Genomic DNA, 26888 nt, shown 5'->3' on the forward strand with positions numbered 1-26888 from the left:
ACTCGTAGATGTCATGGTCACGTTTTATGCCATTAATTTATTGCCAACTGCTGCATGCCAAAAAAGCTCTCCATACTGTGAAGCGAACAGAGGCCAGTGCATTCCCTGCCTTAAAGAATCAGGAGTTTAGAAAATGTCGTTAAATGTTGAGCTACCAATTATCGCAGCATTGCATCGAACAAGGAAGGTAATTCCTGAGACCTTGCTGGGAAACGCTGTACCGCTGCAAAGCACAGATATAGGTGTAATTCTAAGTGCTGAATGCCTAGTGGTAAGGTAAAAATGGCCTGCTTAAGAATGACGGGGTTTTTAGTACTTCTCCCGTAAGTGGATTTAAGGCTTTGAATCTTAAGATCAAAGGCAAAGGAAACTCCTTGGAATTGCATTTGTTAATCTCCAACCAATTTTAAAGAGGCTCCTGACTTCTTTTCCCTCTCTTTCTCTCTCTTCAGACCTCTAGCCAGACCGAACTGGAGAACTGGATCACGGCAATCCATTCAGCTTGTGCAACTGCGGTGGCGAGGCAGCATCACAAAGAGGACACCGTCAAGCTCCTGAAAACAGAGATTAAAAAGCTGGAGCAGAAAATTGATATGGATGAAAAGATGAAGAAAATGGGTGAAATGCAGCTGTCCTCAGTAACGGACTCCAAGAAGAAGAAGACCATACTGGATCAAGTAATCTCACTTGCTTATGTGAAATAAACCCTTAGCAAATATTTGAGGCTTTCTTCAGATTAGCGGTACTTCTGTCTGCTCCCACGGCACCGTGTGTGTGGGTGGGCAGAGCTCCCCAGGGCAGGCGAGATGTGTGCTGGCAGGAGAGCTGTGCTATATGCCCTAGTTGCACCTCTTCTCCAAACAGTGGGCACTAAGGTATAGCATGGTCTGTCTTGTCCTGGCCACCATGCAAGAGATTTGGCTAGCTGCTCAGAGCTTGAGTGAGGGCTTTAAGGGGGTGAAGAGGCTATCGAGCCATGGCAGCAGGATGCCTTAGGGAAGAGCTGGTCATAGACCGACAAGTGCTGCTGTTACAGTTGTCTCAAGAGTGCAAGAGGCTGGTCCTTCTGCTGGCAGATGGGGTGAAGGAGCCATCCTTGGATTCTACTTGTTGTAGGGGCCTGCATTGACCTCATGGCTGCAGCCCTGGCTGCCCTTTGGGACTGCCCCTTTTGACTTCAAGTGGACAACGTAGTTGGCGTTTGAGAAGCAGAGATTCTACAGCAGATGTCTCTCCCTCTGCCACAGCGGCACCTTATTTTAGGAAACTAACATATGGCTCCTGCTTCATTAGTTTGTAGCTTTTTACCACGGCTGCCAAATGCGCCTGTAATGCAAACCATAGGGATCAGCCAGGCCCTAATGCGCTAAGCTAAAGAGATTTCATACCCCCTGGAAACCTGTGAGAAGGGGGGAGAGAGAGGAGAGATGCTCGCCTCTGTTGAAAGGGTTCCACTCAAAGGCTGTCAATCACAGTGAGGGGGCAGAGCAGTCTCTCTCTTTATGTAACTGAGTTTTTCTAAACACTTTGAAACTGTTTCCTATCAGCAACTTCAATTATTTAAATAAGTCCTCACATAGGTTGATTATAGTGTTCTTCCGCTGATAATATTAATTATCCCCAGTGTACTACACTTTTTCAAGTATGGCAAGCTCCGTTGATGCTTGCAGCAATGCTTCTGCTGCGGCTGCTGATTTGGGGCACTCTGTATGTGGAATTTGGTGGGGTTTGGTCTTCTTGTTTCTCAGATGCTCTTGATGCATGAAAGAAGCCTCTTAAGGGACTGCTCAGAAGAGAAGCCTGGAACACAAAGAAAATTAAAAATGGAATTTTAATCCTATTAATTAGCGTTGTATCAAAGGAGCGGTTGTCCCAGGAGAAGACTTCTGCCATGAACATAAAAAAAGTTGTTTTCCATCTAATGAAAACTTTTTTATTATTTGTATCCTTTTTTGGGGGTTGGGAGGGTAGGGGAGAGCGGGCAAGAAGGCGAATCGAAACTTTCTTGAATGAGATCAGCATTGGTGAAAGACGTGTATTACTGGGAATGGTAGAATTTTCTCAAGGTATTTACCACCCTGTTCTTCCTCCTCTCCCCTTTTCCTCTCATGAGTCTCATTCTTCAATCTTTGCTGTACACAGATCTTCGTTTGGGAACAAAACCTTGAACAATTCCAGATGGACTTATTTCGGTACCGCTGTTACTTGGCTAGTCTCCAAGGAGGGGAGCTCCCAAACCCTAAAAGACTACTTGCTTTTGCCAGCCGTCCAACAAAAGTTGCAATGGGCCGTCTTGGAATCTTTTCAGTCTCGTCGTTTCATGCACTGGTAAGTTTGAACAGAGGCCAGGGGTCATCTTTGCCAACCTGCAAATCGGTTCATGTGTTCAACGCAGAGATCACGTCAACAAACAGCAGTCTGTGCCTGAGGGTGAGCCCTTACCTTAGTGTGCAGAATATTCTGTTTCCTGAAAGGGCTGTGTGTCCTGGATATAGATTAAAAAGCAGATGCTTGCAAGCTATGGCCTTATGGAAGTGGAAGAACCATGTTTCTCCCAAACATGTGATTTTGAATTTCCAGATCTGCACTATAAACATGCTTTCTACAAACAGATCTTCCTGTTACAAGAGCAGGCTCATCTCTAATGTCCATGTACATGGGCTTGATCCAAAAGTCCAGTGAAGTCAATAGGGGTCTTTCTGGGGTCCTCAGCACGTGTTGGCTTAGACCTCCTTGGGCACGGCTTGCTTTCTACCATATGGATGAATCTACTGGCCAATTAGTCTAATACCCGGTCTCCAGTGATCAACACCTGATGCTCCACAAGGGAGGGGAAATGTTCTTCCCTGCTACTTATGGTGTGGCAAATAATGTTTAAAATGGTTGTTTAAATGTAAATAATGTAACAACCCAGCTCTTAAAAATACAGGGAAATGTATTGCAAAGTGCTGGGCTTTTGATGAATTTAAATCAAGTTCCTGTAGTTTCGGCTTGGACTCCTGGAGCTTCACAGAAATAGCTGAGCTCCACTGTTGTCTTGTAGATGTCAGCTGTACCCTTCAATTGAATCCAGAGCTGTAATTCAGTCAGGGGCGGTTTTATTCTTTTATATATGAAAAGATTAGCGTCATCATCCTGATAATTGCTGGTGGATTTATATTTTTTTTTTTTAAGTGGCGGGCTGTAATTTGCATTTATGCTTATTTTTTTGCATCTAGCAAAGCACTGAGCGTTAGCCTGAAAAACAGTCTGCCTCTTCATGCTGGTGTCTCTTGAGAGCCAAGTGAAAAAAAATATGTTTTGAATATGTTGTGCTGGAAAAGCCACGTGCTTTCTTCTCCTTTAAGCAAACTCTCGTGTCCTCCTTTGCCCTCAATAGCGTGGAGATGGTGCAGTGAGTCTCAGATTTGAGCTGGGTGCTGCATGGTGATAGCATGGCATCCCTAGCTCTCCTGAAGGTGTTCCTCAGTACATTAGTCAGAGGATGTGCTAAGTCTCCCAGGTGCCTCTGCACAAACGTGCACGTCCCAGGTACAGCTAAGAAACGTCTCACAAGTCCGGGCTGTGGAAATAGAGACGCTTGCAGTAGTGTTTTGGTTCTCCTTTTCCTTGATTTCTCCACATTTCCCAAGGAGAATCACCATTACTCATACGGCGACGGTTCCCTGGGTACACAAGCCAGCCTTCCGTTCGTCCTGTCTTTATATGGGTTTTTGTATCTGCAATATCCCATCTGCAACTATCCCAAACAACCAGTTTCGCAGCTCTGTAGCTTGGGGCATAACTCAGAGATTTGGGTGTTCCCGCTCGGGTTGCCAAACGACAGTCACATTTTGCTAGTTTCGGTTGTGGGAATCCGGCACAAAGGTGTTTCAGGAAGTGTACAGCCAAGTTGGCAGGGTGCGTCTGTCTGTCTGTCTGTCTCGCTTCGCCTTGCGCTCCCATTCATACCTGCAGTCTCTCCTACCACTCCCTTTTCCGCAGGAGAGGAGCTTGCTCTCTTGAGGCCACCTCCGCATGGGAAATGTGCTTAAACTTTGGCCTAAACACTTCACCTCCCACTAATATTACACGAATTTCTATCAGAGCTTCTTCATTTGGGAAGCGTTCCCCAAATATTTTGTCTCAGTAAAAGCAAATATCTTCTCGCTCCAAAGGGGGTTGCCACAGGACATTTTTCAAGTCCCCAAGCAGTTAACTCTGCTCTAATTGAAAGGGTCATTTCAGCTCACTTTTTTTCTTCTTGTGTTTTGCTCACTCCTTCAAATGTTGTTATCTTTAAGAAAGTGCAGGTTTTAAATTCCTTGACCTATTTGCAAGCCTTTATCTGGTCTTGTAACAGCTATGAGTCAGTTCCAGGATGCCCAGAGTGCTTCCACAGGAAAGAGCAAAGAGAAAGACTGGGCTTTTTGGAAGCAGCAGATAAGTTTGGAAATTTCAGGTTTAGTGTGTCCAGTTTTGAAACCTTGTTAGAAAAAAAAAAGAAAATAACCCCAAACCCTTCACTGATGCTGAGGCTTTCCTCTGTGATGATTAGGCTGCTTCAAAATATCTCAGATTAAATGCCAAAAAATGGGGGAATGGTATTGTCCATTTTAATTTTTGATGTTTGACATTGGAAGAATTGAATTAAATTGCAGTGAGAAGGAAGCGGCCTAGCAGCATCACCGTTGTCCCTGTTGTGAGTACCCATTGTTGCCACAGTATTTGCCTTTTTTTTTTTTTTTAAACTAGATGCCACTGTTTGTTAGATTATGTAAGCCATGGTGCGGTGGGATGCTGCGACTTTTGATTTTAAAACCATGTGGCATTGACAGGTGGCGGCTCGCACAGGGGAGGCTGGAGTGAGGAGAAGGACGCAGGCCATGTCCAGATCTGCCAGTAAACGGAGAAGCAGGTTTTCTTCTCTTTGGGGGCTGGATACTACCTCGAAGAAAAAGCAAGGGAGGCCAAGCATTAATCAGGTAAGTGTGTGGAAGTTCGTGATATTGTTTTCAAGACTTATTTGTTAGCGTGCAGAATGCAGCCCATGCAAAGAGTCACTTGCTCCGAGCACTTACACATCCAGCCTTAACCTTGCCTGTTTAGTCTTTCATGGCATATAGTCATCTCATTCCACATCCTCTTCAAAAATCAGTGACTGTAATTATAGATAAGTATACAGCGGCTCCTATCAAACAAGGTTTGGCATTCGCACCTTCTTTAGCTGAATTAGTTGCATTTCTCCTGTGGTTGCATTTCTGCTGCTTCTGCTTTTGCTGGAGGTACTTTCCCTAAACTCAGGAGTAACAAAGCAGCAGTGTAAAACAGCTGGAGCTTTGGGAGAAAAAAAAAAAAGGCAGACTTATTTGTTTCTTAAATTAAAATTATGAGTTTGTAGAGTACTTTAAATGTAGCTGAGTTTGGGAAAAACTTCCTAAAGTAACAAAAAGCTTTGCATTTAGTAGGGACAGTCCCTGTTTTGCTTCAGATTTTTTAAAAAGCAAAAGCTGAAACATTTGCACCCAGTCACTGCCCAGATCTTTCTCTAGAAAACGTGTTTCAGTGTGGTAGTAAGGTGCTTTCATGTTATTCTTTCCAAACATCCCTAATTATAGCTTTCAATTTTTGAAAGCCATACCTCATCTAATTGCAGGAAATGTAGGCTTTGCTTTTCTTTCTCTTCTTTCACTTTTTGAGGGGAGAAAGGCTTGGGACACGTGTTGTTCTGTGCCCTGTGATTTCTTCTTCCTTCTGTTAAAGCAGCAGTGGGTGTTTGTTTTGTTTAGCAGCGGTTGAGTGCTGCAAAATTGTTTAGCTTGTTTTTAGCGAGACATTAAAAGTTCATCTAATATTTGGTGGCTGAGCAAAAGCTCAGGGTTTTGCTGGGACACAGCAGATGCCTCCGTGACTGTGTTCCCGGTTCTTTGCGCTGGTGCTGCGACATCCCTCTTCCTTTGTACTTTTCTTCCCCAAATCAAGTGCAATCACTTGTCCTGAGCTAGGATCCTGCCCATGCTGTGTCTTCAGACCTGTTTTTTTTTCCCTGAACTCACCTTTTTTTTTTCTTTCAGTGGGAATAAATGCTTTCTTCACGCTTCCTCCCCCTGCCCCCATCCCTACCCCCCTCACTCACAGGCGTGAAAAGGGATTTTGTTCCAGGTTAAAGAAAAGTCATACTGGAGAGAGTCAAAGAAAAAGTAAAGTTTTGAGAAAGTATCAGAATGCCTAAATGTAGTACCTGAACACATTTTTCCTGCTTGAGTATAGTATCAAGTATTGCCAAGTTGAAGTATTAAACTGTAAATCCCTAAAGGGCAGTGACCTTCTCCTGTCCTGCTTGGTCCCTGCTTCGTTTTAGGTATGGGATAGTTAACAGCCAAACCCAGCAACTTGATCATAAAGCTGTGCTGATGTGGAGCTATAAAAGTTAACTTTTCAGTTTTAATTATAAGCTTCTGCTGCAGTAACAAGCCTGGTTGCCCGTTTGATGCAGTCTTGTGCTGATTTGGGGTGGATACTGCAAATATTCCCATTCTGTTGTTCCTCCTGCACGGAGTCCTATTGATTTTGGCTCTCTGGCTGGTGCTGGGTTACCAGCTCTTATTTCATTAGAGAAGGGTTATGCTGACTTGTGGTACTTGAATGTTTGCTAAGTACTTTTTGAAAGCTGGTTTATTACAAAAACAGCCAGAAGCGGAGCCCTTCTGATTTCTCAGCCTTAGCTGAGGTGGAGAAGCATTTGTTTCCTCCACTTTACAGGGGGGGAAACGGAGCACAAAAGGAGATAAAATTTGTCCAGCTCCACCAAATAAGTCAGTGACAGACCGCTAGGCAGAACTGGCCTCTAATCTTTCGGCATGATGCCCCATCACCAGCTTGTCATTTGCCCTCCCTCCCCTTTTAACAAGCTGATATTTTCTGTGTTTTGAGATTAATATTTTTATTTTTCAGTTTGATATCCATGCTAGATGTTAGATACACTGTTCTTCCCTCAGCGTGTGCTGCAGGTGGTGCGGAGGCATGTTTATGTTTTAAAGATGAGTGGCTTTGTTGTTCCTCAGGTGTTTGGTGAAGGAGTTGATTCAGTAAAGAAATCTCTCGAAGGAATCTTTGACGATACGGTCCCGGATGGCAAGGTAAAACACCAGCTCTCCAGCTGCCTCCTTCCCCCCTCAGTTGCAGACAGCCTAAATGCAGTGTTGACTCTGCAACAAAGAGGGGACGTGGAGCCACCGGGAGAGGAGAGGACCCTTTGTGCACTGCAGAGCTTGTAGCTGCTCTGGGAGGGTTTGAGCTGGTTGCCCACGGTCAAAAGGGTTTGCTGTGTGTGGCATCCTAAATGCAGCTGGAGGTGACAGACCTAGAGGGGTGTTAGCACTGCATGCCAGGGAAATGCCTGCCCACAGAAGGACCTGGATGCCGCTGGTTCTGGAAGATGGCACCTTGTGATGGCCATATGGGGTTTTCATAATTCAGGGTTGGCACAACTATGAAGTGCAGGGCTTTCTCTGTTTTGTTCTCGTGCGCTTCTGCGAGCTTCTGCGTTTGCAGCCACAATTACAGCTGCTTTCTCTTTCCCCAGAGAAAGTCAGCTATAAAACAGCATTAAGACAGTGCTAAGAGGCACATTCTTCATGTAGTGCATATGGGTTTAGCTGCATGAGCCCACTTGCAGCAAATAGGGATTCTGCAGCTCCATCACTTCCTGGGGATTTATAGCTTGGAGTGCAACTCGGATGTATAAAAGACAGTAAATTCAAAATAAATGCTAAGATTTGCTATTTTACCATTCCTAGCTATAGGAATAGAACATCTACAACAGTTTTGTTGGCCTTGGATTGGCTTACCCAGAAACATAGTGCATTTAAGTTTTAATTTTGAATCTCTTTTTATCACTATTATTTTTTATTACATTCCTAGCATTCTCAATAGCCATAGGGTGAAATCCCAGGAAAAGCGCATTGCACCAGTGTAGCTGTGTGGGTGGCATGGGAAGGCACACTTTATACTGCTCAGGTAAAACTGCAAAGTTTCCTGTTCAGACAAGCCTTCAATCTAGGCTTATGAATAAAACGTCTTCTCTGTAAGAGGGCTTTTTGATACAGCATATAATGTTCCTAACACTTCTTATTGATGAAGAGGGAGATTGTATTTGGCTGGTAGAGTCATAATAGATTTTGTCTATTTAGAGGGAAAAAGAAGTGGCACTGAGCAGCGTCCACCAGCACAATCCCGACTGTGATATTTGGGTTCACGAGTATTTTACGCCGTCTTGGTTCTGCCTGCCCAACAACCAGCCTGCTCTGACAGTCATCCGTCCCGGGGACACCACACGAGACGTGCTGGAAATGATTTGCAAGGTAAAGGCTGCGAGCGTGCCCTGGAGCAGGGTGAAGTGTCTACAACGCTGAGCCCTTTCAGTTGAACCTCATAGTGACTTTCTCATATGCCAGTGCTCAGGCTGCACTGTGTTGGGGGATCAATTGTATGTTAGAAGAGAAACATGAATTACACTGAAATTTTCGTGCAAGCACCAGACAAGAAAAATTCCTACAGCTGGAGCTAAACTTGTCGTGCGTGTAGGGAGGGGAGGGTAGACTAGTTTTTGCCTTTTCCGCTCTGGCTGCTGTGCATGAGCCTCTGAAGTGCCTTCACACCCCGCTTCTGCCTCTGCTGCCACCTCTCATGTACTCACCCACCCACTCCCCCTCCACTGGAGACCAAGCCGTGTGCAGGACCCTTCTCCCCTCCCCATCTACCCCCCAACATCCCAGCCCCCAGCCCACTTCCTTTCACTGGATGCCCCATAGCATGGTAATGCATACGCCCCATCCTCACCCGACCACCCTGCTTCCCCCACCTCTTCCAAGCCCTTTCCTTTTCCATGGTTCCTTCCCTCCTCTGGCAGGCAGGTGGGTTGATCCCACCCTTTCCCAGGTGACAGGTTGTCCTTTTTCCAGGTGCCGTTCCTCCTTCCTTCCCCCTGCCACTTCCTCCCCTCCGGCTGGTGCGGGGGAGGAAGGCACAGAGAAAACAGCAGCACTGGGAGTAGGAGAAGGTGCCTGTGTTTGCTGTCTACATTGCGCAGTCGGACTCGCCTGGTGTAGGTGGCAGGAGGGAAGAGAGAGGAAAGCTTTTATCTGCATTGGGGGGGCAGTGGGAGAAAAGCCACCTGGATTTCTTTTCAAGATGAAGTATCAGAGACGTTTGGCCATTAAAAAGAGTTACATCTCAGCAGAGAAGTTGAAAGCTTTGACAAATTAAATACAAGCTTTCAGTTCTGGCAGGTACATAATGTATGTTTTGCGCTAACTGGCTGACTGCAAGCTAGACCCAACTCGAGTCACGTGCCTTTCTGAAAAGTGAGTCCTCTTTTGTACAACAACAACAGCAAAAGAAAGAAAACATTTATTACTATTCAGAGCTTAACTTTGGGGACTTTTAGAACATGTTGCATGTGCTTCCAAAGAGAAGGAAGGTGAGAGAAAGGCATTTGTTTGCAATAATTATACAGCGTGCTCATCTCTCTGCCAGGTGCACTATTAAAGAGTGCTGCAGCTTGTGAAAGCTCTTCATTGTATTCAGGAGAAGATGACATTTTTGGAGAGAGACATAATAGGGAAGCTGGATGACACATTATTAGTAATGATTTATTTTTAGGATTTATATTTTCCTTTGGGTAAGAGTGATTAACTCGGTGGGCCAAATCCTTAGCTGGAGTAAACTTGTGTAGCTCTACTGGTTTCGGTAGGTACCTGCTGAGAATCTGGTCTTTCACTGCGTGTTTGATGGTTGTGGGTGGTGGTGTATAAGGAGAAGGGGAGGTGGGTGAGTGTTTGTTTTTTGAAGAGCTATTATCTGTTTCTTTCCTTTCTGTAAGAGTTTTCAGTCTGGAAAACACTGATGGATGCCTTCTTTTCTGTAGCGTTTAATAATCAATCTCTTTCTTCTGTCTCTTGCATTCAGCTCATTTTTTCCCCTTTTATATCTGATCCACATCATTTCACATCAGTTTGCCATCTGCCATCTGAGAACCAGTCAAGTTCTGGTATAGTAAACATTTCAAGATCTACATTTCATATAAACCTCTTCATGTTTGTAGATGTGGTTAAATCTATCTATCTGTGCTATTAAACTGAGCTTGATTATTCTGTTGGAGAACATTAAGTGCACTCAAGTCATTGTAGAAAATGTGTTCTTATACTAACATTGCTGCTTGTTATTATACAGCGAGTTAGGTTTTGGAGGCTGCTTTGTGACACTTTTATGATTCAAGATTGGTGGGAGGAGAGTTTAAAGCATATTTTAAAATGGTTTCTCGAAGATTTCTCCTAAGATTTAACTAATAACATCACTTGGAAGCCAGGAAAATTCAGTGTATATGCATTAAATTGTTTCCTGTAGATAATACTGATCAGTGTGAATGCGTGTGTATGTATTACTAACATTTGCATAATGTTATATCTTAAAATTGAGCAGAAACACACACACACACTGTCTATGGATTTAGGCAGAGACAGCATGGAGAGAATAACACCAAAAATCAAGCATAGAAGACTGGATGGCATTTAGTCTTTTGACTCAACTGGACGAAAAATGAGAAGCAAAAAAGGTTGTGTTTTCTCACAATTCACATTTTTCAAATAGGCCTGCGCGAGGGGCAAGAAGCAGATTTCACCTAGGTCTCTTGGTCTGTGCTCAAAGTCTCTGAGAAGTTACTTAAGCCTGATGCTTTGCAGGCTTACTTTGATTTTGAGCTGGTGTTTTCCTACTGGAAAAGCTTGGGCCACACAAGTGCAAAGCTGGAGTAATACGATGGGATGGCTAGCGTGTTTCCATGATGCTGTCATTTCAGCGCTAATGAAGGTCTCCCACACCAAGCTGAAAGAATATGCCTGTCCCTTGCTTTAACTAGAAGGGAGCCAAAATGGGTGAATAGTTCGGGTTGTGTGCCGACCCACTACGCCACGTGGAGCCTGTTGAATCGGATCACACTCCAGGCTGTAAATTCTTCTTCAAGAGCACGTCGGTTTAGCTGTCGGGTTGTGCTTTAAATTGGGTTAGCTGCTTAATTTAGTCCAGACGTAGCCAGAGTTATTAGGAGAGAAATAAATAAACCGAGAAGCTTATTTGGACTGCGAAAAGGTATTTTGGGTGGTCTCGAAAGGATATTAATACCATTAAAGCTGCACTGTTTCTGCTCCCACCTTCCCGCATATGGATGCAGCTAGACCAGCAACAAAAAAAAAAAAGAGAAAAGGTTAATGGTATGGCTTTTAGGGCAGGCTGGCTATGTCCACTTTAAGAGGGCCTTTTCCTTTCTGTTCAGTAGGAAATCATGCCCCTCTTTGAAACAGTTTAATGTAAAATTTTGAGGTAGACAAAGCCTTGCTGCAGCTATACAAGTGTTATTAACTAAATGGTGTGGCTCATGTGCTGCACCATCGCAGCCTTAATGGTGATGACTCTCATTGCCTGCCTTGGATGGGATTGCAATGTAGTGGATGAATGGCATCCACCCCAGCGGATGGTGTTTCTTGGAAGAAATGAGTGGCTCAAAATATATGTGGGTTTTATCCAGCGACCTCTTCAGACGATGCTGTGCTCTGGCATAGTTCAGGCCTTCAGTGCAGCATTGGTCATCTTGCCTTTGGCTGCCTCCTTTCTAAAATGGCCAGCACACGCAATTTTCTCCTAAGCAAATCTCCCTGCAAAGACCAGTGTGAAGACAGGCGTCTCAGTGGTCATCTCCATGCCTGATGCGGTGCCCCATATCAAAGCAAGCAGAAGCCCTGTCATTGACCACGGGGACGGCAGATCAAGCTGCCACCTGCGGGGAAGGTTGCTCTTTGAAGATGCTCTCGGGGCACAGGCTGCAGAGCGGGTGCACCCTGCCCCTGCCCAAGGTGGCTCTCAACCGGCGGCTGTGTTGCTGAGGGGTGTCGGGGTGTCCTCGGCCCCGTGGGGAGCCCTGGGCAGCTAAACATGGGCTCCCTGCCCTACCTGTGCAGCTATGGCAGCTCCTGGCCTGCGCCCAGTATCTAGAGGCACCAGACTGGGTCAGTTCATGTCCCTCTGCTACAGGTTGTGATTTCTGCTGGCCTGGAGCAGGCTGGAAAGCGTCCCTTGGGGTCTCCTCTGCAAGGGGAGGACGTTTGGAGTTGCTTTTGGAAGTGACATGACTACGTGGCTGCGGACAGGGGCTCTCTCCCAGCCCTGGGCTTTAGTCAACGACAGGTAGCTTGTCAGCACAGGTCTGGCTGACCGGCGTTTACGCAGCGGCTGTGCCTGATGCTGCATGAAATGCAGGACGCGTACGAAAGCTTCAGCACAGGAGACCACAGCAAGATACACCGTGGTGGCAGGAGGAGGCTGCCAGGTCACCTGTCTCTCTTTTCTGCTGGGGTGGGTTTTTTCCACATGGAATTTTTTCCCCACTGGGTTTGCTGTACATGGCTCAAGCATTTTCCAGACTTTCAGAGAGACTTATCATGGATTTCTCCCTCTGGCCATGGGGTGTGCAGTCTCTGGGTCTATGTCTTTTCTGTGTGTTTAATTAGTGTGCAAGGTGCTCTTTAGTTTGTGTCTAGGCATAGTAAACTAATCTGACCAGAAACTAATCTAGGACTCCTATGTATCACTTCTGAACAATTAAAACTAATTCTGCTTCCCTTTAATTTCTGGGGTGTTTGTATGTGTGTGTGTGTAAGAGAAAAAACTACTGAAAACAGTCAGTAAACAATGAGCAAAGCGTGCAAAATGCTTTTCAAAAAGGAAAAAAGGGGGAGAGGGTGAGGATCTCCTACATTCAGCTCTTTTTATTTTGGCCTTTGATAGCTATCACATTCCTTATTTAATTAACTAAGTATTTGTCCGGATTACGGCAGTTATCCCGTTTCAGGTACTCAATTTCATATACAGATAATTTGGTCTTTGAATTGGACATATTTGAACATAGTGCTACATAGAGTGCAGCAATAGATCTGTCTTTTTTTTATTATTTATTTCTTCTGGTAGCTGTTTTTTATTCACGGGCTAATCTAGACTTTCAAAAACGTTCACTGTTCTCTGAGTATTTGCTGAAGGGTTTGCTAGGTCAGTGTGTGATCTTTTCCACAGGTCACTCGGTGTGCATTACTCATCATCTGTGCTGTGTGATCAGTCAGCTGAGTCCCGATGTATCATCCTCTTGGCTTGAACTGGATAAGCGAGGCTTTAAAAAACATACGAAATAGGCAATATGATGTTCTCGCATGGATTTGCAGATGAGCTATTGTTTTTAGTACAACCTAGGAAACTTCGATAATTTTCTCGTATAAAAATGAAAAGGCCAATGTATAAAAGCATATAATAGTGGGATTTCAAAAGTGACAACGAGAATTTACCTCCTGTATTTGTGAATCACTTTGGGGTTTTTCATTAGCTTTAGTAAATGGTTTATGAACTTTGAAAGTTACTTCTGAATGACATCCTTTGTGTTTATCATAATTCTAATGTGTTTTGATTACACACTGCATTAACCTCTCTTAAATCAAGTTTATTAATCATGCTGAGAAAAGGTCGTTAACATCTCCCAGACCAAATGCCGTATCCTCAGCTAATTATAACTAATTCATTAAAATGGTGTGACCTGTTTCCACTGGGATGTAATCCAGTATGCAACTCTTGGCTTCTTTCAGCCTTACAAAGCCGGTGTATCCTGAGCTGTTTTGAATTTAGAGGTCATACAGATTTTTTATTTTTTATTTTTTAATATTAACCTTGCTTGAAATTTACCACATTATGCTAACTCACTAAATTATGAAGATGCTAAAAAACCCAAAGCAAACAGAAAAAAACTTCCCTGTTACATTTTTCTCTGTTAGCAGAACATTTATTTTCCTCCTTGCGATTTTAAGTGCCCTTTGTATACAAAGGTATGCTCTGAGCCTTCTGCTGTAATAGTGTTTGCTTGTTTGTACAATAGCATGGGATGGAGCAGAACTGCCAGATAAGCAGAACCAAAGAGGCTGCTTAGAGTACTAGCACTGCCCTTGGCATCCTGGTCGGTGGTTAAATGAACGCTTATTCCCGTGGAAGAGGAGGAGGTTAGGTTTTTTGTTCAGGTTAGGAGATCATGGGCCTCTCGTGGAAGACGGTGCTGGGGCATTTTTCTTCCTATGAGTGTCAGGCCGTTCTCTAAGTGTAAGTGATGTGAGCTGTTGCTTTTCTCTTCTAAAGCCTCTTCTCCGTTTCTTGCAGACACACCAGCTGGATCACTCTGCTCACTACCTGCGTCTTAAATTCCTGATTGAAAACCAGATTCAATTTTATGTACCAAAGCCAGAAGAGGATATCTATGAACTGGTAATGCTACCTACCTAGTGAGCAAAATTAAATGACACTTGGTAGGACGCTATTAATTAGGGTTGATCTGATACATGTAATATGCAAGGTTATGCTTTTTACCTTGCAATTATAGTGCTTTGCAGGCCATAGCAAATTGGCCTACAGTAAAGTAATCTCTCCAAACATTTCATCCTGGGGAGAGAGTTGGTGTTTATCTTGTATTTGTGCATGCATGTGTCTGGGTGGGAGAGAGAGAGGCGGAACAGCCACAGGTAACGTGTGAAAGTCACTGAAACATACATTTAAGCTTAACTTCTCTCAAGGTTGCCTTTTGCTGTTGTTCATATTGTCCGTGGTGGTTTTAAAGACATAGTGTTGAGGCCTGAGTATTTCATGTTCAGATCACTTTGCCTGATTTTTAAGGAGGGGGAAATGCACAAGTAGTTGGGGTTTTTTTGGTTCGTTGTTTGTTTGTTTGTTTGTTTGGGTTTTTTTCACTAAAGGGGAAGATAAACTTTGAGGTTAAAAAGCTCTGGAGTTACGCATGAGAATATACTTTTCTAATTGCTTCAGTTGGATGTTTTCATGTCATTCATCTCAAAAGCAGACTTCAAAGGAATTTTGAAATCAGAGATTAAAAAAAAGACCAAACAGAGTTAGTGTCATGCTTTAACTCTGTGATTTTACACATGCACGCTGTACAGCTTTTTAAAGTCCTTTTCATTGGTGGCTGTTTTATTTATAAAAAGTAAAACTTTGCCAGTTATGGATGCTTTTGTTCATTTAGTAAAGAAGTTCTGGGATTTGCCATTAACACTGTCAAAAAAAAAAAAAGAGTGAGAAAGTACTAGTTGAGTACTAAGACTGGGAAGTGAAATATAGTTGGGAAAAAACAAAACTCGGAGGAGATAGATTTTAGGTTTCATTGGAAGGGCTTCGGTGACTTGTCTTACGCTGAGAGGATGTAGGATTGACATAGTCATCAGTTATTGTTTGTGCTGAAAAAATGAAATTAAAGCGAAACTCTACAGTCAGCATGGCTACGTACATGATGAAAGATTATAATACAGATAGGTGCTGCAGGGTTATATCTAATGTAGTGACACTAAAACAACACACATTTGTATGATTGCTTGTGTGTGTGCTTGTTTCATAAGAAAATTTGAGTTACTTGATTTAAGTGTTTAAATAAATGATTCTGGTGCAGTATGATAAAACTAATGCCTCTATTTTTGTCTAATATTGATGTCACCTTGCTAGAGGTATCTGCCATCTACTAAAATGCTTTTACAAACATACATTGCTGCAGAAAAGGTAAACATGATTTCTTAGGATGATATTCCTTTTTCTTGCAGAATGTATCAGATGTATTTAAATAAGAAATTGAGATTAAATACCCATGTTCCATTCTTCTTAAAAACCCTAATGGTGACGCTCTGTGCTCTGACACAGTCTTCCAAAAATTCACGAGCCTGGTTTATTACGTGTTAAAAATGTCACTAAGAGCTCAGGGGATAGTATTTAGCATTAGGTGCTGTACCAGGCAGTTATACTTTTAAGCAGCTTTTATTGTAAACTAAGTGTTGGAGAGTTTTGGCTGAAGCTTGATGTGCCAGACTTTTTACTTTGGGTAAGACGGCACTTTTAGATGGAAGTGTGAGACCAGAGGCCTCCTTGAAAATCTTGCAGGTAGGATGAGGGTGGGCTGAAGGCACTGGGGCTGCTGGAAAAGGTAGTCCTGGGAAAGGGTGCCAGGACAAGACCAAAAGTGGTAGAGGAAAAAAGGATAAGGAAGAGAAAATATTGAGATGATGATGATAATATGAAAATAATAATAATAAAAAAAACAACAGCAGCAATAATAATAAAAATAAAAATCCTCCTCCAAAGCTTCATGGCACAAGCCACCGTAGCCCAAATATGCTGCCTGCCTTTGGTGTCGGGACAGTGGGTCCATGGGGCACGGAAATGTAAGCAGCACCTCAGGGCTGCTGTTGGAGTGGCGCTCTGGTTTGGGCAGCTCAGCTGCAGCCTGTGCATCCCAGTTATCTCCCTCCTGTTCAACGAAGGTTCTTGCTTGAAAAGGTGCTTTGGGATGCAGGCAGCGCATGGCTCCCGTATCCCTGCGAGAGTGTGTCAGACGTCCTCCTTGGTTCTGGTCCTGCATGCTCAGTTCAGATGACTGGAGGGATCAGACTCAAGTTTTGTTCTGAAAATACTGTGATTTTTGCTTCTTTTTTTTTCTTTCTCCTCTTTTTAAAACCTTTGCTGAAATCTAGCTGAGATTTTTGTAAATGTCATTTGACTCTTTTCCAGGTTCTGAATAATATGTTCCTATATTTGAAAACTGCATTTTAAAAATATTGCTAACATGGCATCCTTATTTAGTTTTACATTTTATTTGACTATATACGATCATTTAAATGGGTATGTAACTGTTTTGTAATATATTATTTGCAATTAAACAGATGTGTAAGTGCTGATACAAGCAGGAGATAAAATTATATTTTTATTAAAGAAAACCTTTACTAATGAGTTACTCTTCTTTTTTAAAGAAATGGTTTAAATACTTCAGTCCAAACACTGATGCCACTTAGTTACAAAATGTGAATTATTGTAAATTGCTTTTTTACACACTCATACCAGCATGTAAACAGTATTTACCTGGGGGCTGTCATTTACCTGTGGGCGTGATTTTTTCCAAAGACAAAAGGATGATTTGTTACTTAAGTGCTAGCCTGTGCTATGGGAAAAACAGCTTCAAACCTTGGCTGAGCCAGCGGGTTCCAGAATGTCAAGGCTGCCTTAAAAGGAGTAAGTCAGGGCTGACTCCCAAAGATGTCAGCTCAGAGCCTCTAAATATTTGGTCCAGGTGACTTTGTCTGGAAAAGCTGGATTTCCCTGCCTCAGGTTGGGTGACAGGCCCTTTGTTGGGAGCTCGGGGCAGGACCCCGGTACAATAGCGAGCCACACAAGAGAGGAGAATGTAAGTGATTTAAAAGCACAAAATGTGTGAGCTGTGGCGGAGGGGTGTACTCCTGCTGGGGTGTTGCTTGGCTCCTGAAAGGCAGAGTGAATTGCACCTGTGTGAGTGGGCTTCTGGGTTATTACCTAGGTGTGAATTTGTGCTGGTCTCCCAGGAAGGATGTTAATGACCACTTCAAAGACTTGGGGGGCTCTTCTCGGGGCAAATAAACATAAATGTGTTAAAGGTGAAATTTCATGCTAAGAAAGAGCTGCATACCAGATCAGATAGTCTTCTAACAACTAAGAAATGTATTTGAGAAACAAAATCCCTCTTTGTGATTTTAATACTATCGAATAATTGAATTCCTGCAATGTCTTAATCGAAATAATATAAAAACATTAAATGATGACTGCCGATAAAATACAGGAACAGAAGCTCTGTTTCTTGTTTATTCAAAATGGTATTGACCGAGTTAAATAGATGTATCCTTGCTCTTATGTTGGCAGTAGTAAAACACTGCTTCCTCCTCTTTAACTGTGTGCTAACAGTAAAGCATAGTGACACTACTAATACATCTCACATGTGGAGAAAAACTGTTCAATAATGACCACAGTCCATTTCTTCCGCCTGTAATTAAAAAACCTAAACTGTTCAAAAAGATTGCAATTGATGTGTCCTCCCACAGTAACATACTCTTGTGGTTTTTTTTCTATTCAGCTCTACAAAGAAATAGAAGTCTGTCAGAAAATTACACAGCACATTCAAATAGAGAAGTCTGATGCATCCTCTGATATTTATGGTGAGTTTCTCTCCTTGATTTGTTTTCACTTTTCTACCGAGGTCAGTTCTAGTGTGTGCAGATTCTTGCTTGCTATTTGTTGACATACCTGAAAGGCCATCTGAACACAGTAAGAAAAGCACATCTGATTCCTGTGCCATCCTCAGAAAGCTCGCTCCCCTGCCCTGAAGCAGGACAGTTTTATTTGTAGTGCACTGAACACTGTGTTTCCCGGTGCTCGAGCTGTAGGATGTGCAGCTCTTTGATGAGAGCTACGTTGGCAGAAAGGACAGATGTTTTCTTGTTCTTGTAGTTACTCAGAACACCACCTACAGAGGTTGTGCAGCTGAGCGCCGGCAGAAAACAGCATCCTTTGCCAGTTTTCACATCTTACATGAATGCCAGCACCCCGGCGTTCATGGGGACCCTGCAGTGGGGCTTAGGAGAGGGCTGCCACTGTGCCTTGCCGCTGCTAGCAGACTCTCCCACTCTTCACCCCTTCCACCAAGCATGATGGCAGGGATGCAGCCAGGAGCATCGCTGTGGGTGGGAGTTGCGGCCAGGCAACTATCCAGGAGAGGCTGCTTTGCCCCTTTCCCCATCTGCTGTGGACACGCAAGGTGGGTCCTTGTCTCTCCCTGACGTTCTTGAGGCTGCAGGAGCCTGGCCCCAGTGCATACCCAGCCCTCGAGGATGCCCTGTGGACAGAGACAGAATCTGACACACAGCTGTCTATAAAACATAAAAGAGCGGAAGTCCTCCCTGTGTAATTTCAGCAAAATCCCTAATCTTTACCTGGGGGTGGTCGTATTTGTTAGCTTTCAAGTATTTCAAGTTACAGACCTCCAGCCTGGTGAGTTTGCCCTTTGGTCTAGCAATTACGGTTCTGTAGTGTATTTTTAAAGTTATTTCTGCAACCTACCCTGCGGGAAACCAATCTGCATCTTTTTACTGTTTATCTAAATATTCTGTTTTAATGACTAGAATAATTCTGAATCCCCAAACTGCTTAATATACAGCTGCAGTCCATTTGAATATTGAGGTCTGCTACAAAGCAGTGGTACTGACTGCATTTTTAATATTGAAGGCCTAAGAGAGAAATATTAACCAGCACAGCGATGGCCCTAGGTTCGGTAATTATGCTGTGCCTGAAAGCACTGCAAGAGTTAGGGGTATCATGGCATTTCCTGTTTATTTCCTTTTCTTCTCTTCTCTTTTTTAAAATGGCAAATGGGAAAGACTGTAAAAAGCACTGTCATGTCCTGTGAAATGAGATCAGCTGTGTGAGACAGGGGATGTATCTGTCCAGTGGCTCCGACCCTGCAGGGAGTGAATGATAAATGCACCCCAAAAAAGCTGACTTTGCTTTCATTGAAAGAAAATGGCAAAACTTACTTTGACCCTAAATGGCAGCAGAATTTCTGTAGTCTGCACGTGTCTCATAGAAACAGTACTATGTGTTCATGCAGCAACAAGTGTGTGCTGAAATACATGTGTGCAGGCAAGCAGAGGTGAAGTGTTGATCCTGCCTTGGTGCTGGGTTCCTCCTGAAATCCTTTCCCATCCTGTATGGTAGGTGCATTCGAGTTTTTAGTTCTTTTAGTCTCTTCACAGGATTAGCATTGCCAAAGCATACTTTTACAACCCAGAGGGAAACCTACAGCACGTTCACAAGCTACGGCAACATGAAGATCAGAGCTTTAAAATTTTGGCATAGAATCTTTTTAACGGGGTTGCTTAAGGGTTCTTATTATTGGTTTTGTTTTGAAAAAAACCCTAAATCAATAACTTGACTGCACACTCTCCAAGCAGCTGAGCACCTGCATAAGTCTTTGTGTGAGAGGGGCTGCCTTTGAGATTGGATCTCAGTCAGCCGGGCAGCGCTGGAGGCTCAGCCCCTCACGGGCACTTCGGGAAGTGCTGGGAACAGGGTCAGGAGCCAGTACTGAAGCCGAATGCTTAGAACCCTAAGGGACTTTTCATCCTGGTGATTGCTTGTGTTTTTCTGTGCAGCTTTGTTCAAGCCTCATACTTCTTGCCCGTTTTAAAAACATATGTCCAAATTCCCTGTGCCGTGATTCCTCCAGAAGAACTGAAGAAGTCTTCATTTTGAAAATGGATGAGATTATGAAAATCATTAGTGACGTTACCTGTTGCTGTTGCTAGTATTCCAGCTATAGCAATAATAATACTTGTAAATCACCTTGAATTTTCAAGATACTTCACAAGCAGCTATTAATTAATCCCAACAATGTAGATTTAGTGCTGTTATCTCCATTTAACTGGCATGGTATCAAAGATAGGGAGGTGAAACCCTTTCACTAAGGGTGCAATTAGGCCAGTTCAGTTCACTGGCCTGGCAGAAAGGTAAGGTAATAAAATAAATGAATAGCTGTCTGCTGGCTTTGCAAGCTGTTTTGGGCCAGCTAAGAGATCCTGGTGCTGGGGAGGGGACAAAGCTGCCCCTTCAGGTGTTAGCAGGCCTTTGGAGCAGCTTCGCCATCGTGCCTGGGGACACCATGAGTTCAAGTGACATAAAGAGGATGGAGCAGAGCCTTTCAGGGAGAGCTCACCTGGGAACATTTGATAGTGTCTCTACTCCCACCAGTGTGCCTGTGGTAAGAGGCACTCCTGGAGTGTCTGGCCAGTGGGTCGGTCCTTGCAAATGTTAGATCTGTCAATGTGATGCTGTTGCTGACGTCTGGACACATACATTCTTGCTTCTTTCACTGGTACCAGCCTCTTTGCAAAGGTTGTGTGGGCAGGAATCAAGGCGCACCTGCAGTAAGAACCTATTGCTTTCAGCTCCTGCATGTACCAGGAACATGCTGACATTTTTGTTAGCAACTGTCTGTCTCAGGGGACCGAGGTAATTTTCTGGAGGCGGATTTGTTCAGGTATTGTGCTGGTTCGCTGAGGCCGTGTGCACTCATAGATGCAGACTTTTGTTCTCCTGTCATCAAAACTTTGCAGTGAAGGAAACGCTCTGTCTGGGTCACCACCCATCTCTTCACACCTGTGTTTCAGAGTCCATGCACAGCTTGATTATAATCTTTTTGGCAGTGGTGCCAGCTTATGCAATCGCTGTTGCTTCCACCCACTCCTGCCCTTCCTCTCATGCAATGCTAGTACACGTGTTTGTGTGGAGCACCTGCAGAATTCAGCCAGATGGAAAGTGGCTGTACATTCATACTATACATGTGTATATACAAACTGCACATACATTTTTATGCATATATGCAAGTATATATATATACGTGTATCTACACACACACGCATATACTTGACTGAGTTATTTCCCATCTGGATGAGTTCCCTGCTCTGATTTACTGCCACTGGCACCGGCACTGCAGTGGGGCAGGAATGCTGCTTCAAATTGTTTACTGGATCCACCTGCATCACAACTCTGGAAATAAAGCAGTTTATCCATACCTGGGGTATGGTCACATACCCTGTCTGCGTAGAGGTTAAGTGTATTTGTGAGGTGACCATTTCAAGGCTGTTACCAGTTGCCCATCTCTCATCTCTTAAAGGTGATGACAACACATGTAATTGCTCCTTACATGTGCTCCACTCTGTACTTTTTTTTTAATTTTGAATGAAAGCTGAATTAAAAAGCAACCACACCTTAGCCTTGACAGATTGGAGGAGGCAGAGGTCTTCTCATGGAGGAGAACGGGAGCTTGGGACTGTTTGGGTGTGCTAACTTCTTCACACAGCCACAGCGAGAACTTGAGATGCAACTCAACCTTGTTTTAACTGTATGATCGCTGGCTGCAAAACAGCATTTCAGTTGCAAAAGGGTGATGATACCAGTAACTGATTATTTGTGCTGACTTGAACTGCAGTCTTGGGCATGCTTCACTGTGCATCTGGTTGAGGGTTTTCCAGGTAGGCTTTGCAGTGATGACAACCAATAGCTACTATTTTTTACAGCTGCTCTTTTGCTTAGTCAAGAGTTTTTTTCATTGACAAAGTTGGTGTTTTGAGCGAGCTTCATGAATTTCATCTTATTCAGGTTGAGCAGCTCGCGTACAGATTCCAAGTAGCTCAGTAAGTCACAAAGGGCCATATGCTCCTCGCTTCTAGGCCGCCACATTCTTCCCCCTCCTTTCTTTTTTTTAAATGATGGATGAAAAAATAACTTCTCATCCATAGCCACCAACCTGAAGGGAGTCCTAAAGTCAGAATAGGCTCCCAGCACATCTGCTTCCTCTTGGCTAGTGGCTAATTCCATGTCAAACAAGCGTCTCCCCCCAGAGGTTTGCAAATGTTTTTCTAATCAGAAAGAGAGCAAATGGTTACCTACACCCAGTTAGGGAGTAATGAAGTTTCAGAAAGGCAAATGTTCTGCTTTAGATAACTCTCAACAGTAAATAAACAAACCGTATTTAACTAACCACATTGTATTTCCTTTACACATTGTTATCTTACACAGTGTCAAACACAAATGGCAAGAAAATCACCAAACCCCAACATAATGGTACCGTTTGCACTGTTCAGATTAAGGCTGTGTCAGTACTTCCATTATAAGGCTGTTCTGTGGGTCTGTATTGTAGCTATGAAATGTGCATTGAGCTGAGACTTGGCAAATAAGAGGTTGTGCCAGGAGCAGCTGAGAAACGAAAGGGGGAAAGGGAAAGTGGCATTTTTACAAACTTGCCCAGTCCAGGGATTTCAAAAAGTAAAAGCTGGCATTCTGCTTTAGCAGGAGCTGTCCTGCCTTGTCCCAGTTCAGGGTGGCGTCAGCCAGAGCTCTCCATTTCCTGGCTTTTGTCGGCTTGGGTCACAAGCCACAGCTCTGCGCCGCTTTCGTCTGCAAACAGTAAAACTTCTTGAAGTGACTTTTTGTGGCAAGAGAATTGGAAGTCAGTTCCAATGTTTTGCAGCGGTGGTATCCTCAAATAAAGCTGTAGATGGTTTATATATAAACTCAGAAGTTCAGTTCAGGATTTTGTTAAAGCTACTTTCATTTTTTAACTTTCCCTTTATGTTTGTAAAGGCTTGCGGGAAAGGAGAAGGGAGGAATTCCTGACTGCTTGCTGCAGGGACAGCACAGCCTTACCTGTAGAGTGTGTAGTTGTTAGGCCATGCAGAAACTGGTTGGCTTTTTCTAACTGTCTGACTGGGTATCTCTCTAGGTTTCTCGCTGTCCTCCGTGGAAGAAGAAGGCATTCGTCGGCTGTATGTGAACGGCGTCAAAGAGACAGGCCTAGCTTTCAAGAAAGGTAAATGACTTTTTAAAGTGCTTTTGTTATTGTTTGTTTAATTGTGGTATAGACCATGAGCTTGCTGGGATGGGAGCTTTATGAACACACCAAAGCAGGATCCCAGTCCAAAAGAGATCGTGTTCTTCTGGGACAAACCTGAGGTACTGAATACATGGCTGTTCTGCTGTTGGCATCAGCTATGCTATACAGTCAACCTCTTTTAATTTTGAGTTGCTATATATGTAGTGGGGTCAGCTTGCCCCTTGCAGCTAGAAAGAGGAGCAGGGGCCCTCTTAAGTCAGTCACTTGCAAGATAAATGGGTACAATAGAAGCCATCATAGCGCTCTCTGTGGCTGGGATTACTGCCTCTAGTTTTGCTTCCAGCCTTTGCAGGAAGCATGACAGCACTTGGACCAGAAACCGGCAGAGATAACTAGGCTGCCGGGCTCGTCCCAGGGCAGAGCAGGATACGGCTTAACTGCAGTGTACCCAAGCTGATACTGCCGTGCCCTTACTGCTTTTCCCATTCATTGGCCTTTCCAGCCACAGGAGCTGGGCAGCTGAAACCTAAACAGATTTTAAAGTATAACATGGGGAGCGTGAAGAGTGTGAAGACACTCATCTCTTCATAACCCATCAATGTATGCAGAGTTCTCAAAAACACCTTCGGAGTTTTCTTGGCGAGTGGCTGTATGGTCTTGCAGAGCTTATTCAACAGTTAGCTATTGCCGAAAGCAAGGGGATCTGGTCTCCCCCAAACTGCTCCAGCCCTTTGCCTTGTGCCGACTCTGGCACTCTGCTGAGCCGCTTCGGCTCACCATCTTGATAGAAAACTGCCATGGCAGAAATGTGTGGCTGGTTTTCTGACCCACTAGCAAATGGAACTGTCTTGTGCTGCAGAGAAGCGAGTGTCAGAAGTGGCACAGTGGAGGGACTGGGCTGCGCAGGGAGAATCCTGGAAGGCAGAAGCAGGGGCAGGGCAGGGGGAGCGGGTTTGGCTGCAGGGAGCCTGGCTTTTCACTCAGCTGTAGCCTCTAACCCTAACTTGAGAAAACCACATAGGTGGTTCTGAAGGCTGCTGCATGTGTCTATTAGGCTTGGAAAGACCATCTTTCACTTTCCTGTCCCTCCTCACCCCACCTCAGCCCGGTACGATTCCCTGGCTGATGGGATAGGTATTCTGCCAAAAGCCTTGAAGGGGGGCTCGGGGGCAGCTCTCTGCCAGCTTGCCACAGGGAAATAAAACCCTGTGGGTTTCCTGTGAGGAGCAAAGAGAATATGATGGTGAAGGTGGGGGGGTTTCAGCAGAGCTTCCTTAGTTTGCTTTTAGGTAATGTTTAAACAACAATTTAAATGAATGCATGAGCACAGACTGCCTCCTGTGGGGCTGAAACGCTAAAACATGCTTTCAGTAGTATGTTGCTCTCCATAATTGAGATAAAAAGCCACTTCTGTATGAACAGTATTTGGCAGGATATATTGTGACAAGACAACCCAGAGTTTGCAGAAAGCAGGGAGGAAACTCTCTCTTCCTCCCATTATTTACATGCGTGTTTGCCTTTGACTGCACTTCCCATAGTAAGTCTAACCAGACGAGATACAATATTTGATTTGCAATCTTTCCTCCAATTAGAAAACTTAAAATTTATTTTATCCTAATAATTTTTATGATTTATCTTTTGATTTTTTCTGTTGGTCTGCGTTAGCCAGACCATTTTTTTGAATTTGAGGTGCTTGATTGTACTGAGATAGACATGATGCTTTATCCCAAATGATTCAAAACAAGTATTACAAATAGTAAATGAAGCCCCAGATATGATGTTTATGGTTGCAGGCATATTAATGTGCTACTATTATGACATGGCATCACTGAGTAGAATAAATGAAATAATGCGAAATGCTTGACTTGCCTTGTTTTGTCCTTGTTTCAAATATGATTTTATGGTCCATTTACCTCATAGCTATTCTATCTAGTTCATTTTATTCTCTCGGAAACTGCACGCCATACTACAGTTTCTGGGCGCAATTACATGCATTTAGAAAGATCTCAATTTTCCTAAAGAAGAAGGAAGATCTTTAGCCTCCTCCCTTCCACATTTCTTTTCTTGAATGTGGGTAGGTAATCTGTTTCCTGGAGGATGCAGCAGAGCTCTGCTCGCAGCTCAGGCTCATCGAGTCAGGCCTTTTATCTGGCCTTTAAGGGTGGCAAGACTCCTCCTTTGCATGGTTGCCCAGCCAGAGGACTGCATGGCATGAGGGCTGGTCACCCCCGCAGAGCAGCTCTTTCGACCCTATAAATTACAGCTTTCATCGCTGTAAATGCCAGGACAGTGACTAGGATGCCATGGTGGTCCCATTGGTGTGTTGGTGGCCATTGCAGAGTATGCTTTCCCACCGGCCGTGCCCAGTGGGCTGGCTCCTGGTGGGATGCCTGAGTGGGGACCGCTAGTGTCCCCCTCAAGTGGAGACAAAAGCTGCAGCAGCAGGAGCAGCCCCGACAATCGGGGCTGTCAGCACCGGTGTGCCCTGGTGTGCTGCTGCCTTCCCGACCCTAAAGATTATTTGGGATTAAACCCTGGTCCAGCTTGCTCTTGTCAGTCGGAGAGCGGGCCCGGCTGGCTGAGGGGAAGGTTAGGTTTCCTGCGGCACCTCGGAGGGCTGCATGTGGTCTGTCGGCATCGCTGTATCGCCCCCGAAGCAAGCAGGAGTCAGCTGTTTCTTCTGCAGATCCCCTTTTCCCTTGGGCGCTGGTGCTATAAATAACTCCTGAAATCAGATTGGAAAAAACCCATGACTAACTTACCAAGCGCTAAAATTTGCCTTTTGAAGATCTGTGTGCTAGGATGTGATTCAGTCAGGGCCAGAGAGGAGGCTATCTGAAGTCCTACACCATATGCTCCAGCTGAGCGGGAAACGTTTTCTCTCCTCCTAGGTGTATGGGTCGGTGACCACTTCCAATAAAAGCCTTCACTTGTATGGAAAGTTAAAAGCCAGATTCCCCTGTCCCTTGTGTAACGCCTCAGAAGTCTGATTCTGTCCTTCAGTATACACTTATTTAAGAGCAATATGTTGTGTAAGGTGACTTGCTGTACAGCAGCTGTTCCTTTGCAGAGAGACGTGAAGAAAAAGAGGTTATCTTGTTGCTGGTACGTTGTGAGGGACTTCCTGGGCACTGCGCTTTTAGGGATGGTACTGGAGTACTAGCCTGACAACAGATCTCGCAAAAGTCCATCAAATTCCAGTATCATTTGCAGTCATAAATGTTTACTTTATGTCTAGACATAACACTGTCTGGCACTTCATAAACACCTGGCTGAGCTCCTTGATGTCTGTGGGTAACAGAAACGTTACTGTGCAAGTCTTACCTGTTCCTTTCTGCGTTGCAGGCCTGAAAGCTGGCGATGAAATTGTGGAGATTAACAAGAAAGCTGCTGAGGAGCTGGACTCAGCTTTGCTGAAAGATGCCCTTGTTCAGCCTTCGCTGTGTCTTACCGTCCGCACCTATCCTGAGATAGAGGAAGGGCAGAAATTAATGCAGCCACCACCGCGTCGCTTGGAAAATCCATCTGACTTGAGTGACGGCACGCTGGCGTTTGCTGGGAGCAGCCAAGGTATTGGGTT

The 26888-nt window shown here is 44.2% G+C and overlaps 1 protein-coding gene across 11 annotated transcripts in view; it reads left to right on the top strand.

Annotated features, from left to right (window-relative positions):
* The window catches only part of TIAM1 (TIAM Rac1 associated GEF 1), a 192342-nt gene that overhangs the window by 131232 nt on the left and 34222 nt on the right, over positions 1 to 26888 (top strand). For all 11 annotated transcript variants that reach the window (XR_010072596.1, XM_063346803.1, XM_063346817.1 and 8 more), the window contains 9 exons: positions 453 to 677; positions 2143 to 2328; positions 4818 to 4964; positions 7044 to 7118; positions 8172 to 8342; positions 14224 to 14328; positions 17996 to 18077; positions 23198 to 23284; positions 26654 to 26878. Coding sequence is in view for 10 of the 11 variants with exons in the window: in XM_063346803.1 (XP_063202873.1) it covers positions 453 to 677; positions 2143 to 2328; positions 4818 to 4964; positions 7044 to 7118; positions 8172 to 8342; positions 14224 to 14328; positions 17996 to 18077; positions 23198 to 23284; positions 26654 to 26878 (1303 nt within the window). In the remaining variant the exon portion in view is untranslated. The remainder of the gene's footprint in view (positions 1 to 452; positions 678 to 2142; positions 2329 to 4817; positions 4965 to 7043; positions 7119 to 8171; positions 8343 to 14223; positions 14329 to 17995; positions 18078 to 23197; positions 23285 to 26653; positions 26879 to 26888) is intronic.

Source organism: Chroicocephalus ridibundus, chromosome 1 (genome assembly GCF_963924245.1).
Source record: "Chroicocephalus ridibundus chromosome 1, bChrRid1.1, whole genome shotgun sequence".
Classification (NCBI taxonomy): Eukaryota; Metazoa; Chordata; class Aves; order Charadriiformes; family Laridae; genus Chroicocephalus; species Chroicocephalus ridibundus.